This window comes from Talpa occidentalis, unplaced genomic scaffold, assembly GCF_014898055.3.
Source record: "Talpa occidentalis isolate TD23 unplaced genomic scaffold, MPIMG_talOcc4v2.1 talOcc4.5, whole genome shotgun sequence".
Lineage (NCBI taxonomy): Eukaryota > Metazoa > Chordata > Mammalia > Eulipotyphla > Talpidae > Talpa > Talpa occidentalis.
Genome location: NW_023604861.1, coordinates 57,900,812 through 57,921,869, shown reverse-complemented (window position 1 = coordinate 57,921,869; position 21,058 = coordinate 57,900,812). Strand labels below are relative to the sequence as shown.

At 39.2% G+C, this 21,058-nt stretch overlaps 1 protein-coding gene across 1 annotated transcript; it reads left to right on the top strand.

Moving 5' to 3' along the window:
- Nucleotides 1–1,547: 1,547 nt before the first annotated feature.
- On the top strand, nucleotides 1,548–20,698 carry SERPINE3 (serpin family E member 3). Its single transcript, XM_037526817.2, is given in 7 exon segments — nucleotides 1,548–1,875; nucleotides 3,591–3,684; nucleotides 3,686–3,760; nucleotides 4,461–4,703; nucleotides 11,528–11,628; nucleotides 20,029–20,115; nucleotides 20,609–20,698. Coding segments are annotated over 7 exon segments (1,008 nt in total). The 3' UTR covers nucleotides 20,689–20,698.
- Nucleotides 20,699–21,058: the final 360 nt, after the last annotated feature.

The following is a 21,058-nucleotide window of genomic DNA, read 5'->3' as shown; positions in this document are numbered from 1 at the left end:
CCTGGCCTCTGTGACATGAAGGATGTGATGTGGAAAGGACTGACTCCAAGCAAGTCAGGGATGCATGCCAGTAGGTGTCCTGAGGAAGCCAGCCAGGCAGGATGGGGCAGGAAGAGGGTGCAAAGCATGCACCTTTCGGGGAGATGTCACAGGTGGGTTAACAGGAAGGAGGGGGGGGAGGACAAAGGAAAGCCATGTTCTCAGGCAGCCTGCATGGGAAGGGTAACTGACTGCTGGACAGGCCCAGCCAGCTCATGCCAGGAGCAAAAATTTGGGGTGTTCAGTTATGCCCTGTCTCCCCATTGGGCCAGAGACCTCCTTTCAGTTATGGATATCTAGGAGAGAATAGAAGCTGCAGTAATGAAAAATGGCATGAAACAGAAATCCTCTGACTGTGAGAAGAAAGCAAACTCCAATTGTTAGGGGGAAAAGGATGTCCTAAAGCTAATTCCATACAGGCTTTGTGGACTCCATCCCCACCCCAGGCCAAAGCCAAAGACACTGGGAACTCCAAATCCCATCACCACCAAAGGGAAGGTGGCTGGGACCTGAGGGTGGGGTTAAGCAGCCAGGTTGGTATAAAGGCAGACACGTGGGCTTTGGAGGGGTCCCCCATTTTGGCTCTCCGCCAGCTCGCAGCGTCCGGCCAGCTCTGAGAGTGACTTTGGGTTTCCAGGTCGTTGGATCGGGTAGGACGCATTAAAGACTTTATTTCCCTATTTTCTCCCTGAGTTGTACATTTTCCTTATTTCCTTTTCCCTTGTAAATAAACCTTTTATTAACCTTTTGTGTGTGCCTGTAGTGGAGTATTCATAAGTCCCTTGTAAGCGCGCGGTGAGGACCCACAGCCAGGCAACCCGTTCAATATCGGGGCTGCCCTATAATGCTATGACATAGTAAAGAGAAATCCTGTTGCCATCCAAGAAGGTGGCAACTCTTGACTCCCTCAAATGCTTTTTATCTCCTCAGCCTTCATGCTGGTTCTCACTGACATGAATAACACTGAGCTTTCTGCTGGGTCTTAGGGGGTGGGGGATGGGAGGTGTTCTTACCTCCCTCTGTGTTTCTCCAATTGAAAGCATAGTTTATTAAAAAGTCTGCAACCAAATGTCTGTCGCTTGGGCTTGTGTCATGTGGTCACAGAATGGATTTAAGGCTCTGTGCAAGATTTATCAACAGTTTAACATCCTGGCCACACTCTGTCATTGTTACTTGTGACGTTCCCCATAAATCAGTTAGCTTCGTAAATATTTGAAGCCCCATAGCCTGCCCACCAGACCTGCTGTAGCCCTGGTCAGCATTACTAAATCAAGCATTTCAGGCAGGACACCCTCTGGGATGCGGGTAATAGCTTTCTGTTTGACTTACCCAAACAGTTTAATTTCTTTATGATCCAACATGGTTTAATCAGCAACTTTCAATCTGTGTTTCTAGATGAATTCCTGGGTGGCTTAGCTATCTATGACTTTTTCAGATTGATTATATATATATGGTAGATGAGCCTTATGAAATAAGAGTGAAGATGTTGGGGCCCTATTTTCAATGCAATGACTCTTCACTCACACTCATTGTCAGTTTATTCCAGTACCTTTTTCATAAACCAAGGAGTGAAAGATTTCTTGCACATTGTTTATGCCATGCTACCCAACTCCAGCCAAGGCACCAAGATGGAGATTCCCTGCACCTTTTTTGTGCAAGAAGGAGCACCGCGCTCCCCCTGCTTTGTCAGGCAGATCTCTTCGTGGGCCAATAACAGCCTGCAGCCAGCCAACCTCAGTGAGCCCAATGGCACCATCGTCCAGGTCAGTGAGCGGGCCTCCAAAAGACCACAGGTAAGAGACCCATCCACCTCGATGAGGATAGTGTCCGAGGGCTGTGAAGACAAATCCCAGCCATTACTTGCCCGAAGCCCTGTAGATTCGCACTGAGTCCACCCCAATTGCTGCATAAGTTTGTGGTCCTGGAAGGCCCTGCCCTTGAGTGACATGCTCTATGGCAAGCAAATCTGACCTTTGGCCTTCTTTTCAGCCTCCCCCACCTCCACCGACACTGCTGTCCCACTTCCCACACATACACAGGCAAAAAAGGCATCTTTAGAGACGCCAGCAACCAGCAGAGCCCTGTGGGCTTTGTCCCCAGCAACTGTCCTCCCAGGTCAAGTTCCCCCAGAACTCAACTTGCACTACAATTAATCCCTCTTCCTCTCAAACCCACCCTTCCTGTGACAGAAAAATGCAATAGGTACCCCAAAAGTGATTTCTTAGGAATTTAGTTTAAGGAAATATTTTAAGAGATGAAGTTATATGTAATAAGGTGTTTTTCCTGGTGTTAGCAAAGAAAAAGATTTACAAACAACCTGCCTGTCCAGCAATGAGGAATGAGTCATATTATGCAGTTATCATTATGATTAAAGCTAAGAAAGATTGTTGATATTTACTGAGTGCTTTATCTAGCATTCATCTCCTTGCTCAATATTTTTAGCTCAGTTCACCCCACAGTCATCCTAAGATGTAGGTGCTAGGTCCCATTTCACAAATGGAGAAACTGAGGTACAGGAGTGAAGCCTCTCACCCAGGGTCCACAGAGTCAGGATGATAACCCCGGCGGCCTGGCTCCAGCATCCTTGATAATTACAAAGCTCAGACAGACAACAGGGAGAATATTCTAAAACCAGTGTTAAGAAGCAAAATAGCAAGTGATTGCACTTTATGACTGAACTGAGAACAATATGTGTGTGGACAGGACTATAGGGTTAAAATGCAAACATTAAGATCTCTATTGATATGGAGGTTTCCAGCTCTCTTTTAATTCTCTCCAATGTTTCACATTATCTTTTCAAATTAATTTAAAATGCTTAATTCCCTGTCTCATTGTGCTGCAGGGGACCCAAGACCACAGTTACTGCTCTCAACCCGCAGGGTGGATCATCCTCTAAGAAAGAGGAGCAGTGAAGCGCCACGAAGAGCCTGGTGCTGGGCCAGGCGGCTTGGGTTCAAATCCAAGGTTTCTATCTTGAGCAACTGTGTGGGTGGTGTGGTTTTGCCACTCACAAGCATGTGACCTTGCACGACCCCTCCAAGCCTTGGCATTTATAAGACTGCGAATAACAATAGAATTTTGGAGAGGAGTTAGTGACGGTGTGTTAAAGCCTTTAAGCAGAGTCTAGCACAAGTGTGTGTTTATTAAATAAAGGATTGGGCAAACACCATCCCCTAAGGGGTGGTCAGCCTGCTCCTCTCTCTGGTAATGCATGGAATTTAAAGGCTGTCAGGAAAGTTGCTAAGTTGTTGTCTAAGCAAAGGCTCTGTCAGGGATGAGGCCAAGCAGCTGGGGCCTTGGGGGTGGTCGGGTATCAACATGGGAGAGTTGATACACAGCCCTGCTCCCTCCCAGGGGTCTGTCTGAGCAGTGCACACCTCATGCTTCCTGGGAACGAGCAGGGCAGCCCAAAATGTTCAGAATGTACAAGCAAGGTCTTCAGCACCCATTAGTTACAATTCATACATACTAACTACTCATACACACCCAAGCTCAGGGCTTCTCTGCACCCTCAGAGCATATGCTCAGGTGCCAGCTCTCCTTGCTTGCAGGTGAGGTCTCGGGAGGCTCCACATGGGCGCCCCAAGGTGGCACAGCATCTGCACAGTTGGCATTTGTGAGCACCACATCCTTCCAAAGTTCCTGGTGGCAGATTCTCCACAGACACCCAGTTGCTGCCTTTCACCTGTACCCAAGGCCTCGTCCTCCAGGACGAGGATGTGTGATGTGTCAGATGACTGATGTCAACTACAGTGAGCTCCTTCGTCCCATCCCTTAAAGGATCTGGCCACGTCTCCTTGGTTCCCTCTGCTGTGTGGAATAGAGAAAGACCAGGGAGTCAGGAGGCTCTTAGGACATTGAGGAAGCAGATGGGGAACAGGAACCCAATTTCGTGCTTTCGTGCTTGCTGTTTCCCTCTGCATTTAGGAAAGAGAGGAGGTTGTGTGAAACCAAAAACATTTGAACCCCCATCTTCCTTGGCAAGCACCCCTAATAAAAACCACTTCACTGTTTGGTGCTGAGAAAGGATAGAAGATTGAGCGTCCATTGAAAAGTCTCCCGGGAGCTTGTCCACACTCAGTCTCACTGGTCCTGAAGTGCCTTTCTTCTGCCTGCCCACCCTGATGATAGTCATTCATCCCGGTGAAGGTGGAGTGCACAATGCCAGGGAGTTGCCCCTTTCCGACCGGGTATATGGCTTCTCCCACGTGTTCCCAGGCCAGCTACTGCAGGTCCTGTACAGGGATTCTAGGTCTTAGGATCAGAAGGGGTGACCAGAGACTGTGTCTCAACAGTCTTTGACCTTAGACTGCTTCCTGAGGGTGAAGTGGACCGTCTGTTAATCACACTTGTTGTTTCTTGGTCTGTGAGCTGAGCTTTCCAGGGTCCAGGATTGTTATGTTCCCTTGGCTGCTATACAGAGCTGACTCCCCATTTACTGAACCCCCAAGTCAGTTCCAGGACCCTATAGGCCATCAGGTGGAGGAGCTGGAGCAGCCTTACCTGGGAAGCAAGACAAGTCTGCTCCTGGTGCTGCCCCATGTCAAAGACACACACTCTGTCTTCTCTGGGCCAGAGTGGAGCCCCCAAGCTCCCGTTTCAGCTTCACATGGCAGCCAGCTTTCCAGCAGGAGAGAGGGACAGTGCAGCAACCTTCAAGGAATGTGGCCCAAGTTTTACACATCCCAAGATTACACAATTGCCATTTTTTCAAAACCAAAAAAAAAGATAGTTTATACAATTGAGCAAATACAGATACAATTCTCATCAGAAGGCAAATTAAGGCATAAAAGTTGAAGACTTTAAGTCTTAGTACTGAAGTTTCTCATTCTTTCAGAACAGAGATGAGCCCTTCTTTAGGAAAACTTAATACACACACAGTTTGTCAAAGAGTATATGATGGTGCTAGATTTTGTTTTTCAAAGGCAAAAGCTATTGGCAAACCATTACTTTACAAAAGGATTTCTCATGCAACTTCTTTAAGTGACTAGCTTTTCTAGTACATCTAAAATCAGAATAAATTTATAACTAATCTGTAGACCAATATGCACTGGTGAATGCAGTCTGAGGGCTCGTTTTCAGCATGTATATGCTTCACGTTCCTTCTCTCAGACGCCCTGGCCTCCTCCACTGACCAGTTTCTCAGCAGCATGGAGCCAGAGGTCTTCGCAGCGCTCCTCAAGAGGTTAAAAATAAGTTCAGGCACTGGAACGAAAACATACAGATAAAGAACAAAATGTATAAGGACTTTTATTCTACATTAAGGACGTTAACATACCAAAAGAATAATCAAGAAAACCAACAACGAGTGTTAAAAATGTAATTTACATCCGTAATGATGCAATGCCCACAAGAAAGACCAATATATCAAATATATATTTGTTTAATCAATAAAACACTGAGTTACTAGATCAACATAGTAGGAAGCTGAGCATGAGCATTTTTCTCATATTAGAAGTGATATTTGTGTTTTTTAAAATCCATGAGCTCTCATATCCAAAAGGAGTTTTGCCCTTCCTTCACAGAGCTTCTGGTTATCATTATTTGTGGTGTTTCTAAGGATATTTTCTTCTTTTTTAAAAAAATTAAGGTATATAATTCACATACCATACAATTTATTCTTTTAAAGTATACAATTCAGAGGATTTTAGCATATTGGCCAAGCTGTGCAACTATCACCATCACCACTAGCTAATTTAGAACATTATCAATATTCAAAAGAAACCTATACCCACATCATTACACATTCCTCTCTCCCACCCCCCACAAGAGCTGGGCAATCACTAACCCACTTTCTTTCTACATATATTTGTCTATTCTGGACATTTTACATAAATGAAATCATACAGTAAGTGGCCTTTTGTGTCTTCTTTCACTAGCAAAATGATTTCAAGGCTTATCCTTGTAGCATATATCAGCACTTCATTCTTTTTATGGCTGTGTAATAGTCCATTGTATGGATAGAATACACTTCCTTTTTCTTTAATTTCCTTTTTCCCAGCTATACTTAGGTATAATTGTTATGTAACAGTTTTATATATTTATGTGTGCACCATAATGATTTCATATATGAATATTGTGATATATATCACAATTGAAATGACTAATACATCCATCACTTCACTTAAATATCATCGTGTGTGTGTATATACTGCATTTCATTTATCTACTCATCAGTTTATAGACACTTAGGGGTCAAGACACTTTTTCTTGTGTCCACTTTTGACTTCTACAAACATTCATGTGCACATTTTTGTGTGGATACATATTTTCTGTTATCTTGGGTGAAAATCTAGGAATGGAAATACTGACTGGGTCATGTATTACCTTTGCATTTTACACTTTGAGGAACTAACAGACAGCTTCCCAAGTGACACCACCAGCAATGTGTGAGTTTCTCTGTGTTCTTTTCAGCACTTACTATCACCCACCATTTCTGTTGTTGTTTCTTTTAAAATCGCTCTTAATGTTTAATGGTACAGAGTTTCCATTTGGAAAGATGAAAAGGCTCTGGAGTAGATAGAGGTGATGGTTGGACAACAGTGTGAATGTACTTAATGCCATTGTATCATACACTTAATACATTATATACTTATCAAGTTAAAATGGGGGATTTTATGTTGTGCATATTTTACTACTACAATTTTTACAATCCCTTTTCATGAAACTGCTTTCTCAATTCTGGATAAGAAAGTTGAGAGGTTGTAAAGCTTGCATTCAGGAACTGACTAATTATTCTTAGTTATACTCACTAGGATGCCTGCCCCTCCTCTGTGCCCTCCAGCATGCCCCCCTCTGAGCTTTGCTTTTCTGCTCTGACTGAAGGCAAGAAGGCTGCACCTGTCTGGCATCTCAATGGTGTTACAACAGCTGTGGGAGGAGGCCCCCAATTTTTTTCTTCTAACCATCCGAGTCGGTGTGAAGTGATAGCTCATGGTCACTTTCATTTGCATTTCCCTAAGGACTAATGATGTTGAAAATCTTTTCATGATCTTATTGGCATTTATACACCTTTTTTGGAGCAATATCTATCCAAATCCTTTGGCCATTTTAAAAATAGTTAATTGTTTGCTTTCACTGTAGAGTTACAATAGTACTCAATGTATTCTGGAAACTAGTCCCTTAGTAGATATGATTTGTAAATATTCTCTCCCATTTTGTGGGTGATACTTTTTCTTTCTTGGTAGTATCCTTTGAAGCATAAAAGCTTTTAATTTTGATGAAGTTCACTTAATCTATTTTTTCTCTTCTTGTGCTTTTTTTTTACATCATGGTTAAGAAAGCATTTTCTCTTAGCTATTTAAACATTTAGCCAAGGTCACAAAGATTTGTGCCTATATTTCTTCTAAAGATTTTATAGTTTTGGTCCCCATATTTAGATCTCTGATCCATTTTGTATTAATTTTTTTATATATGGTATGAGGTAGAGTAGCAACTTATACTTTGTGTTTGATTATTTAGTTATCCCAGTATCATTTATTGAAGAAATTATTCTTTTTCCCTTTGAATTTTCTTGGCATACTTGTTGAAATCAATTGACCATAGATGTATTTTTTTTTAAGATTTATTTATTTATGCGTATAATAACTGGGGTAGAGGCCAGAGATGGAGGGTGGGTGAGAGGATTCACCAGAGACAGAGCGGGGAACAGAACAGGCAGACTGACTGAAATACACTGCTGAGGGGAGCAGCAGGCAAGACAGGAGAAGTCTGCCGTGCCATGTGGGTATCTCCCTGGCTGGCCCTCACTGCAGAGGCTGTGGACAGCTTCACAGTGCTGTGCTCAACCACCTGTGTCACCAGGGAGACCCGACATATGGTTTTATTTCTGGACTTTCAATTTTGTTCTATAGGCATAAATGTCTATACTTACACCAGTATCACACACTCTTATTACTCTAGTTTTTTAGTATGTTTAGGAAACAGGAAGTGGGAATCTTTCAACTCTGAAAATCTTTTGTTTTCAAAATTGTTTCAGCTATTCTGGGTCCCATGCATTTCCTTAGGAATTTGAGGATCAACCTATCAATTTCTGTCAAAAGATGGCTAGGACACAAAAGGATTATGTTATATCTATAGATGAATTTAGGGAATATTGCTTTCTAACAATATTGTGTTCCAATTCATGAATACATTTTATTTAGGCTTTCTTTAGTTTTCTTTCAACGATGTTTTGTAGTTTTCAGTGCACAAGTTTTCCACTCTTGTGCTAACTTTACTTCTAAGTATCTTACTCCTTATCATGGTGTTGTAAATGGATGTCAGATTGTTCATTATGAGTATAAAGAAATAGTTAATTTGTGTATTTCGATTTTGTATCCTGCCACCTGGAGGGACTCATTTGTTAGATCTAATATTTTTGTGTGTGTACATGTGTGTGGATTCCTTGGGATTTTCTATGTGTAAGACCAAGTTCTCTGTGATTAAAGATGGCTTTACGTCTTTTCTAATCTGGATTCATTTTATTTCTTTCTCTGCAAAATTGATCTGCACATTCTTTAGCACAATGTTAAATAGCAGTAGTGTTCATTCTTGTCTGATTCCTGAGCTTTTGGGGAGGTGAAAATTGAGTTTTTCATCATTAAGTATAATGTTAGCTCATCCCTTATAATCACAGAAATGCAAATTAAAACCACATAGAGATACCGCCTCACACCAGTAAGAATGGCACATATCAAAAAAACAAGCAACAGCAAATGCTGGGGAGGATGTGGTAAAAAAGGAACTCTCCTACATTGCTGGTGGGAGTGCAAACTGGTCCAACCACTGTGGAAAGCTGTCTGGAGGTTACTCAGTCTACTAAAAATGGAGCTACCATATGACCCGGCAATTTCGCTGCTAGGGATCTATCCAAAGGACACAAAAACATTGATCCAAAAGAACACCTGTACCCCTATGTTTATAGCAGCACTATTTACAATAGGTAAAACCTAGAAACAACCCAAATGCCCAAAAATAGATGACTGGATCAAGAAGATGTGGCATATATACACAATGGAATATTATTCAGCAATCAAAAAATATAAACAGGCCATTCGCAGCAATGTGGATGGAACTAGAGGGAATTATGCTCAGTGATATAAGCTAGAGGAAAAATAAAAATATTGGATGGTTTCACTTATAGCAGGAATATAGGGGAAGGAAATAAGACATCAGTGTAAAAAATAATAACAGTATAAAACACAACAAAGCAAAAACAGACAATTATAAATCAGAGACATCCTGCAGAGGAGGAGGAGGCAGGAGAGGGATCAGAGGGAGGGAGGGAGGAACACAGGGGACTGTGGTGATGGTGCACGGGTGCATTGGTGAAGGAAACTCTATGGGGACTACCACTGAGGGGGTGGAGGGAAGCAAATATTGTTTAAAAATGAACGATGTAAAAAATAAAAAAAATTAATATAAAAAAAAGTATAATGTTAGCTTTGGGTTTTTTGTAGATGCCCCTTTTCAAGTTGAAGAAACTCCCTCTACCCCAAGTTTGTTGAGTGGTTTGTTTTTATGAAAAGATGTTGGGTCTTTTCAAATGCTTTTTTGTGCATCTATTGAGATGATCCTTGATTAATGTGGTGCTTTCCCTCAAATGATTTTCATATGCTGAACCCACCTTGCTTACCTGGGATAAATTCCTCTTGTATATGGTGGGATTTATATATTGCTAGATTTAATTTGTTGGTATTTCATTTAGGAGTTTTGATCTATATTCCTAAGGAATATTGGCCTCTCATTTTCTTTCTTGTAATATCCTTGTCTGGTTTGGTAGAGGGTGTTTTTTTTTTTCCAGTTCATATTTTTGTAGCAATTCTTCTGAACTTGCCTTTATAGCCATTCAAGAAACTCACCCTTATCCTTCATAGTCACACCTCACTTTTACTACTGTTTTCAGCTTACTAAAAAAATGACATGTCCAACTTTATCTACTCACCATCTTCAAATCTATACTTGACTTCAAACATCTCTTAGCTCTTTCTCAATGATACTGAAAAGCAACAAAACCACAACGGCAACACAGAAGTACCTGCAGCGTGCTGGGCACTGTTCTGAACCTCACGAGGAGGAGTCCACTTTCTCTTCACAGAATTGCGAACTAAGGAGTACTACTATGTTCATGTGATAAATGAGGAAACTAGGTAAAAACAGGCAAAGTAACTTGTCTAGATTTCTCAGCAGGAATGAGACTGAGCCAGGACCCAAACCTGAGTGAAGAATCCCCACATTCATGCTCTTAACCACTATGCTTCTTAAGAAAATTTCAGAAGGGTCATTCATGAAACTTTTTGGAGAAATATCAGCATGCTTGGAGAAAGCATATACCACTAAAAAACTATTTGGAATAGTTTTATGAGAAAATCTGATATTTCTGTTTAACACATTGGTCACATTGTCTTGTATAGCAATGGAGACCTTTGATGTTAAATGGTTTGTCCAATATTTTAATTCTCCTATAAGTTCTGCATGATTTAAAGAAAAAGTTCCATTTTGAACTTTGGTTTTCAAAGAAAAATAATGTCAGCAGTCCTTTCAAAGGATACTTCAATGGTAAAATTTCAAATACCTTGCCCTTGGGGAAATTTTACAAAGCTGGGTACTGATTCTTTCTGCTCTAAGGCCTTCCAAGGAAAACTCAAACTTTAATTTGCATTCCTTCCCTGCTGTGCTTCAAAGACATACACTGCACACAGCAACCATAAAAATGTCTTATCAAATACAAACATGTTAAGAGAGACACTGTTGTTAATTAGTCAATAACTTCTTTTCTACACCTACTGTGTGTGAGACGCCACAAGAGATGGGAAGTAGCAGAGAGTGGACAATGAGAGCACAGGCTCCGCTCTCTTTCAGCCTTGGTCTGAGTAGAGCTCCACCACATATTCATTACGTCCACTTGGGCAAGTTTCGTAAGCTCTTTGAGCCTCAGTTTTCTCATCTGTAAATGAGGATAATAGAAACATAATTATATGAAGATGAAATGAGATAATCCACATAAAATACTTGCTATAGTGCCTAGCACATGGTAAACCCTCATTAAATATTATTATTATTAAGCAATCGAAAATTGACTGGGATAGCCTCTCTTCCCAAGTAGTTCATAGTATCATAAATAACAGTAATAAGAAGCAGAATGTTCTGTACATCAAAAAAGTAAAAGTGTTAATGAGGCCTTAAGAACCAAAAGTCATTAAGCAGCTGCAGAGAAGAGGAGGGAACAATTGGGCTTGCGGAAAGGATAGTAATTCAGAGGCCATCAGGGGAGATGCAAGGGACCTGGAGAGAACAGCGGAAACAAAGGTGAAGAAGTGGGAGAGAGTGTGTGGTCAAATCCCTCAATGAGAAAGGTTTCTGGAAGGAATATTAAAAGATAAAGCTGGAAATGAGCCTGGAAAACACTGACCTAGAAGTTATGGGGTTTGGATGTCATGTGGTGTGTATGAAGGTATACTAAAAGAGAGTGTTAAGTGAAAGTTGATAGTTTGTTTTTGTTTTTCAGATTTAGGAGCCAGGATCATTTTGACTTAAAAAGCATTTTCAGTTCTTGGGAAGTCACTGACCTTTTTGATCCACTCAAAGCTAACTTGAAAGGAATGTCAGGTAACAACTGTTCTTTTTCCAAACCTTTTGACATTGTGTTTGGGGCACTTTTATCATCCTTTGATTAAGGAGTTCTCATTGTTTTTAAAGAGACTTCAATGGTAAACAACCACAGTTAACATTGTTTAAAAGAATAAAGTACTTTATAAAAGAATGTGATGCTTCTGATAACAATCAAATTTAGAGTGGACTTTATGGTGAAGGGGTGTTTGCTGAGAGACCTTTGAGTACCATTTTCAGAGACCACCCTCAAAATGAGGTCAGTGGCCACGGGACACAATACAATTCACCCTCCCTTTGCCTTCATGACAAAAGCATGCCAGAGACATTGGTGCAACATCAAGTCTCTTCATCCTGACCTCCTGCTGTCATTCCAGTTGCACAGACACCCTTTGTTTCTACCTCCTCTCCCTTCCTCCTTGTCTCCCTCTGTGCTGTTCTAGGGAGATAAACTTGAAACTTATCATCCATCCAACATCCTTCCCTCAAATCATCCATGTGCCCATAAACTTTCCCTAAAATATTCTCCTTCCCAGCATCCATATTACATTTCTTGCCCATAGTAGACGTGCTACTGTATCAGTAGGAGCTGTGTTTGCCTATGAACTGACAGGAAACTTGCATCTAATATTAAGAGAGTGGAATACCATAGCCATATGTTCCAGAATCATTTCATGAGACCATTGCCAATTCCAAGACCCTGGTTCATTTCTGCTTAAGATAGTAATACATATTTGTACAAAGATGACACTGGAGCAGGCATATTCATTGGCCTTGGCATTTTTCTTGCCTAATGAGCTTAATAATTTAAATGCTAAAATCTCACAGTACATAAAGGTTGCCTGAAGTGTTGTTCAGAGTCTTCTTTTTTAAGGAGTCACAGAAAAAATGGCACTATGGTCCACAAGGTAAGTCTTGCCCTGGGTGTTAGATGATAACAGACAGACTAAATGACAGTTATCAAATAAAACACAGGTGTAAGGAACTATTTAGAATATTTAAAAATTCCACAGGCTCATTGCCTAAACAAAAGATTAACGAAGCAAGTCAAATTTGGGCATAGAACTTCCAGCTATGCTTGGCACAGAGGATATCCAGTAAGTATTGTTGATTTGGTTGAATGACACAACCAGAAAATTTCCCTCATGACACAGGCATAATCTGACCTTGTAGAGGAAAGAGGAATACTGGAATGAAATATCTGAACTTGTGCTCTCTCTAACTTTAATAACCTGTGAAATCCATTTACAGTGTCTTCTTGCAACTCTGAGACTCAGACATGTATCCTCATTGTTGATGGCAATATTATTCTTTTTTGTTTTTGATCATCCTGACCAAAATTTTGAGGCCATTCAAGACCTTTTTTCCATATCATTACATTCAATTAAACCTATGACTTAATGATTTTGCTGTTATAGATCTTAAATATCTATCCTTTTATGTCCTAGAAGTACATCTTAGAATGCCATTAATCCTGTGTCCTCTGGGCTTAACTAACACTGGGCTTAATGCAGCAGCTTATTGGTAAAGACTTCTGAGGTCCATAAGTTCCTCTGATAATATCTAACAAGCAATGTAGTTTTAACAGTACCTTTTTGGACACCTAACCTCTTTTTTAAAATAATGCAATTCAAGTCTACTTATTTTTGTTGAAATCAACAGAAATATAGGCTCATGGATATAGCTTATTAATTATGAAGCAGTTAGCAAATGCCAAGTGTGAAGCTTGCATTCACATTTCACTCTGATAAAACACACCAGCCTTATAATCCCACCCAAAGAATTTGTTCCTCTGATGCAAGGGTCACCAAAGTAAAAATTTATCAATACTCAGCTACTCTCATTCATTTACAAATCACCTTCTGCTATGACAGAGAAGTTATGATGAACACTACATGATCCACAATGGCTAAAAAAAAATTACTGTCTGGTTCTTAAGGATTTCCAGTAAAGTGTTGCTTTCCAATACCTATATTTAAACATAAGAGACTAGTCACCTTCTATGCCCAAGAACACTTTGATTCTGGAGACATGGACACCGAATCTAAGAAATAGCCTAAAATGGGGTAGTCATTACCCACCTCTCTCATCTTTTGGAAATGAAATTCTTTATCATATAAAAAAGCTTTAGCAAAGAATTTGCAAGAGAGTAAGTGATGAGAAAAAGCTGGCCATCCTTCCCACAACTAACAAGGGGCTACCAAGCAGTTCTGATCTATTGATTGAAGCTCAACCTTAGGGAACATTTGGTCTTTTCTTGCCATTTGGTTCCAAAACCCAGAATCATTTGATTCACATTATCCTTCCCCATTTAAAATATCACTCCTTCTTTTGCTGTCTGAAGAACTTGATAACTGTCATTTCAAAACCCAACTTAACCCAGGGTGTAATTTTTCTTCCTGGAAATCCTAGACACTATGTCAGGAATGTCCAAGAGTAATTCCAATTCACTTACACAAAAAGAACTGCTAGAGATACACTTCTTGAGAGAATTACTTCACAAAGATTAAACAGGCTTTGATAAAAACCCATGTTTCCTAATCCAAAAAATATCCCTCATGCACAAACTTGAAGCTTTGAAAAAGCTATCTTATTCTTTACTTTTATAAGTAGGTTGCTTCTAATCCTGGTTTATTAAGAAATACAAGATCATTGGTACTACAACTTTGTGAAAGAAAAAAAAAATCAGTGGTTGCCAGGTATTTGGGGACAGAGGAGAAGTGGTAAAGTGAAGTATAGGAGGATTTTTGGGGGGTATTAAAACAATTCTTTATACTACTGCAGTGGTTAATACATGATACTTCATTTCTCAAAACTCAATTTATAGTACAATGAGTAAAGATTTGTACATGATAATTAAAAAAAAAGATTTAGAAGTTGTAAGAATCCCACAATTAAATGCAGTATGTGTCAAAACAACCTAACTTTATTACAAATGTGTGATACACTCTCACTAAAAAGTGGAGCGGGGAGAGGTATCAACCTAAGTAACTTAGGAAATGGAGGCTATAAAAATTGTACAAAATCACAGTAAAGGAGGAGGGGAGAGGTCAAGGAAGAAGTAGTAGAGTAGCAGCAGCAGCAAGACGCTCCCTATCACTATGACTTAAATGGGCAAACCACCCATAGTTGTTTGGTTACCTACTAAAGCTAACTTATGACACACCAGATCAGACTGGTCAGAGCTGCATAGGTCATATCAAAATTACAGATTGCTCCTGACTTCAGTCCTCCTCCCAAGGTCAATTAGCAACTAACCATAAGATAAGACACCAGGGGTGAGGCTGAAACATGCATTTGAACCACAGAGACTAAGAAGAATAGCAACGAAAGGTAAGAGGAGCACTGCACTCTGCCGATATCACCCTTACTCCACCACACCACTAAGAATGTCTTCCTGGATCTATGGCTTCTCCAGTGTTGGAGGGGAGGGCACGGGGAAGAGCAAAGATGGACATCCAGTTCACTGTTACACTACTCTTCCTGAAGGCCTACTTGGGTCTCACCTCACAGAGATCCCTGGGGAAATCCATGGCTATCAGCTAAAAATAAAGGGGGTGAGAAAAGGATCTGTGATCTAGCTTTTGCACATCATGTTCCTGCTTATAGAAGTCTGTGAGTAGAGATTCTAACCAGAGTACTGAGGATCTGCAGAAGCCAGTGGCCTCTGCCAGTGGCCTCTGCCAGTGGCCCTATCTCACCAGTGAGTTCAGTTGCCCTATGGTACGTACCACCAAGCCACAGAGACCAGCCAAAAGCCCCACCCAGCAGTGAAACCAACCTACAGCCCTGCCCAACTTCCTGGAACAATGTTACCCTTTCTGAACAGGGAGTCCAGCCAGCAGCAACATGCATATGGGAAGCACAGTCTGAGATCCACCTGACCAGGAGCAATTATGGAATTCAGCCCAGAGGCCTTCCATTCATGGAATTTAACCAGTGGCATCAATCTGCCAAGGGAACATGGCCTATTACCTTGCCCAACTGGAGGTGGTTGCAGAGCACAGTTAGTAGTTCTACCTGACCTGAAGCACAGTCAAGTTCTGCCCAAACAAGGAACCCACCCAGTGGCCTCAACACCTCAATGCAGAGCCCAGTCAACAGGCCCACTCAGCTGCATGATCCAATGAGTAGCAGACCCATATCCTCAGAGCACAATCAGTAAGTAGCCTTGCCCAAGTAGAGACCCCAATAGCAAGCCACACCTGTCCATAAATGCTGCCAGCTGACTGGTCAAGATTTTTCTCTGCTAAAGCAAATCTGTAAAGTTTGGAAGAGGAGATCATTTACTGAAATGCACAGCTATAAAGGCAAGGAATCAAGGATCATGAAGAGTTAGGTAAACAGGACACCACAAAAAAGAAACTTAGAAAAGTCCAGTAACTAATCATAAAGAAACAGAGATGCATGAGCTATCTGACAAAGACTTACAAACAATACTCTTAAAGAAGCTCAGTAGACTACAAAGACACGCAGACAAAATTAGGAAAACAATGTGTGAACAAAATAAGTTCAACCAAGAAATAGAAACCATTTTTAAAAAATACCCAAACACTTTAAAACTGCAGAATACAATACTGCATTAAAGGATTCAATAGAGAGCTTCAACAAACAGGCTCAACCAAGCAGAGAAAAGAATCAATGAAATAGACGCTATGTTTTTGAAAATATTTTGCCAGAGAAAGAAAAAAGGAATGAAAAAATTAAAGTTTACAGGAGTTGTGAATTCCATCAAAAGAAAAAATACACATATGACGGAATCCCAGAAGACGAGAAAGGGATGGAAAGCCTAGTAAAGCAATAATGGCTGAAAACGTCTAAAACTTGGAGAAAAAATGGGTATCCCAGATTCAAAAAGCCCAAGGAATTTAAGCCTCAAAAGAACTACACTAAGAGACATTATAATTATAAAACCTCAAAGACAGAATTTTGAAAGAAGGAAGAAATGACTCATCCATACAAGGGAATGACTATAAGACTATCAGTGGATTTCTCAACAGAGATTTTAAGGCCAATAGTGGAATGATATATTCAAAATGTCAAAAGAAAAAACCCTGCCAACTAAGAATACTATACCTGCCAAAGCTATCCTACAGAAATAAAGGCAAGCAGGGCCTTACCAAACTAACAAAATTTTCATAAACTAATAAAATACTGAGGAGTTCACCACCACTAGACCTGCCTTACAAATTATGCTAAAGGATATTCTTCAAGGTGAAATAAAGAGATGTGAATCAGCACTGTAAAAACCTATGAATGTACAAAAATCACTGGTACTGGTAAATACATACTGTCATTTGTCCCTTAATAATGGAGATATGAGAAATGAATTAATAGGCAAATTTGTCATTGTATGATTATCAAGAGTGTACAGTTATACTCCACATAATGATGTTTTGGTCAACAACAGACTGCATATGATAGTGGTCCCTATATATAACCTGGGTATGTAGTAGGCTATACCACTTAGGATTATGTAAGCATCCTCCTCACACATGACAAAAGTTGCTTAATGAGACATTTCTCAGAATATATCACCATCATTAAGTGACATATTAACTGTATACATCTCTCTCTATATATATAGCACTGTCATAAAAAAGGGACATTCTGCCATTTCAACATGAAAATACCTTGAGATCATTATGCTAAGGGAAATAAGTCAGAGAAAGATTCTGTTATCTCACTTATATGTGGAATCTAAATAAAACAAACTCATAGGAAAAAAGTAGATCATTAGTTGCTAGGGAAGAAGTGAAGGTATAAACTTCCATTAGAAGAAAAGTTCTGAGCATTGTGATTTTACTTAATGTTGTGTTGCATATTAATAAGTTACTGAGTAGATCTTATAATTTCTCAATACACAAAGAAATTACAACTATGTAAGGCAATAGATGATTAATCTTATTGTAGTAATAATTCCCCAATACATACATAAATCAACTGAGCTATACATAAATCAACTGAAGAAAGCAACTAGCCATAGCTTAGTTTCAGTCTTTTTAGCTCTCTCTCTCTCTCTCTGTATAAGCACACAATTTGCAAAATGTGCAAATGTGCAATGTCCCTATATATGTGCATCAGTTTATCATAAAGCTGCATCTTTTGTCTTTGCAATTATAATTACTATTCGCAAAGTTAGTATCTTTTAAAAAGTTATTGCCAGAATTTGCTTCTAGTTTATCTTTCTCATCACTTGCTTTTAAAAGAGCAAATTATATGCTTACACAATGTCTTAAACATTTTGAGAGGATGACCAACCACACACAAAGCATGGATAGTCTTCACCAACAAAGGGTAAGCAATCATTTAGATGAAATTTGTCAAAGACACATCCTATGTTATTACCCTATGGGTCTACAGACAACATTTCCTTATGTTCCCCAGAATGTTAATCTGTTAAGGTTGGAGACAGGATGGTATAAGTGGCCCATAGTTAAACTCTACGTATGAGTCCTTCTGTAGAGATTTACTGCAAACTTAAGCAAATTAGCAACTCAGTTCCCTACTAAAAACAAAAACACAAAACTATTCAACCTGCACTTCCCATTTTAATTAACCATGGAACCCTTTTTACAGGATAGCACCTATAAACAATCTTGGCAACAGATTTTGGGAAAACAGTTTGTGCAACCCTCAATGGCAGTTGATAACACTGCCATAAAGGATGAACCTAAGACCAAAAGCTACAGTCAGGAAAATCCATGATTGGCCTCTTCTAGTGGATTTCATTAGTTGTAAAAAATTTCATTATCTACTTAACAAAATTAAACAGATAGGCACTGTATTACAAGACCAAGCAAGAAGACACAAACTCACAGATGACTTATAATTCTTATTTTGATCACAACTGTTGGTCTTCTGAAATGTCAACTCTTACCAGAGATAAAATTTAAGAGATGCAGATTCTAAGACATAACAGGTTGTTGCTGGCTTTTAGCTGTACAAACACATAAATGTCAATTATTGGAACACTCCTGTAGTCTGAGGAGAAAAACTAAGTGAAACTCTTCAGTTGCAATCTCAAGAAAGTGAAATAAACACTCATTCATACCAACTGGTCTTATTTCTCACACTGTGCCAAGGTGCCTGGACTCAGTACAGACACATTTAATATATTTAGCTATCAAAGGTTTTGTAGTGTGTCTGTTCACATCCCATCAACATTTATTTAAAAAGTCCAGATACCATATTAGGTATTGTCACAGATATGAAGTGACAAACTAGTAAAACCTTCTCAGGACTATCATAGATCTATTCTTAATCTACAAAATTCTAATTTTGGTACTGCGTTTCAGCTTGTTGAAATGGTGCTTAATTATTAGAGAAATTTGTTTCTTTCTTAAAAAAATCCTACAGAATAAGATCAACTGTTAAATAAAGCTAGATTCTTCTTGGCTTATAACAAGTGACACTAGATGACTATTTCTATTGACTTTCCCCTTCCTTTGGCCCTTGTCTGGGTTCCTCAGTACTAATACCAGAAAATACATTAAATGAACATTCAATTCATAATTTTCTGTATAACTTATTTACAAGATGGACAAAATGTTCCATATTCTATATTATGGATTGGTTTTATCCTCTCACAACATCCATTTGCCATCTCCTTTATATGCATGAAAAACGAAAAACAATTTAGCCGAAGATGATACAAAGCAGCTTCTCTCAATATACATGTACCTCAAAATTATTATTTTAATATTCATGCTATAGATCCCTTTCCAGTGGCATGCTAGAGTTAGGTAGAATACACTTCTTCAAAGATGATAGTGTTTGTGTGTGCAGTGGTGGGGTGGAAATGGACACTACACTATCAGAATTCCTTATTGAATGTGTGGCCTCATTTTGTTTGCAGATTTTAGCCCATGAGGCAAGTTAATTGCATAACTAGTATGCCTAAGTATACAGAAAGCAATCATGCAGTATTAGACATTATTAATACTCTGAATTATATCTTTTAAAGTCCACAGTACAGACCTGTGACTTTTAACAATGGCTCTTAAAATATAGCCCAAGAAGCCATTCAAGAGAAATCACATCTTGCTGAAAATGCAGCTTACTGGGCTCCAGAATTCACACTGTAACACATTCTCTAGCAATTCTTATGACCACTGATATTTTTAAAATATCGTCCAAAGAAATATAGTTATTTTTGAAAATTACTGAAAAATTTCACATTTCTGAATCAATTTGGAGATGATTAATTTACCAAATTTGAGGTTTTAAAGTTTGTATAAAACATTTAACTTAATTATCTTCCAAACAATTCTGTCCCAAGCTACACATTAAGCAGCACAAGAGATTACAACTAAGCATACCCTTTAAGGTATACTCAAGATTCTCAAGATGCATCAAAAAGTGCAAATAAGTCACATTTTTATTATTTCCTGGGGTTAGGCCAAGATGGCTTTTATGTTTCTGAAGCAATCCAGAAAGCAGAGATTGAGGTTTCTGAGGAAGGCACCAAAACACCTGCAGCCACAGGTATGTTCGCAATTCTCAGTCAAGTTTTCCTGTATCTACTTTTGTTAGATTTATCCAGTTTAACAGTCATTCCTAAACCTGCTTCCTAAAAACTCCAAGTCCAGATGTGGTATAGCATTTTTAAAAAGAAATGTTAATGGAGAGAAAAGTTTCCAAAAAATGTAGGGAGAGGTACACACATATTTTGAAAAAGACTTGTACTATTATTCCCATAAACAAGGAAGAATAGTTTTGAAAATTATGTTCAGCAAGAAATTTATTTCATGGAGTATTTTGAAAATAAGATGCAGGGTTGGTTAAGTGGTATCTTTTAAAAATCTCCCTAATTGAATCCTGTCTTAACATTAAACAATGAAATAGCATTGGGATACTTTTATTTCTTCAAAAATCAAGGGTATAACTGACTTGACACTTCAATTTTACGACTTTCCCCAAATGAATAGAAATTCACTGAGATTCTCCTGATCTTTCCTGTACCTCTATTGTTACTGAAACTGTCCGATTCCTATTTTTAAAGCAGATGGGCCATTCATCTATTTTTAGGGAGAAACCAACACAGGTATTTTTTTTTAATAGGATACAAATAAATTAAATATTTATGAGCATCTCTCTTACAACAAATGCTCATTTGTTCATGGCAGTCTAAACCAAGCATTCCTGCTAGCTAGTTTCTATGATGGCTCAGGAGTATCTCAGTTCCTGTGCTGTATATCCTAAGAGGGATATTTCATGAACAACAAAGGCTACTAATATTCTCCATGTCTTGTTGCCTTCCCTTCCTCTCAGCTCATTTATAGTTGAAGCAGTTTTGTTTTTAATTGTTTTCTATTTCTGGGGAGATGGAAGTATCATCAGATTAAGCCTTGGCTTGTTTTTCAGATGTTGCCTAGCTTTCTTGTCATTTTAGGGTAAGAAAAGTTTCTTTAGGCCACTGGAGTATCCA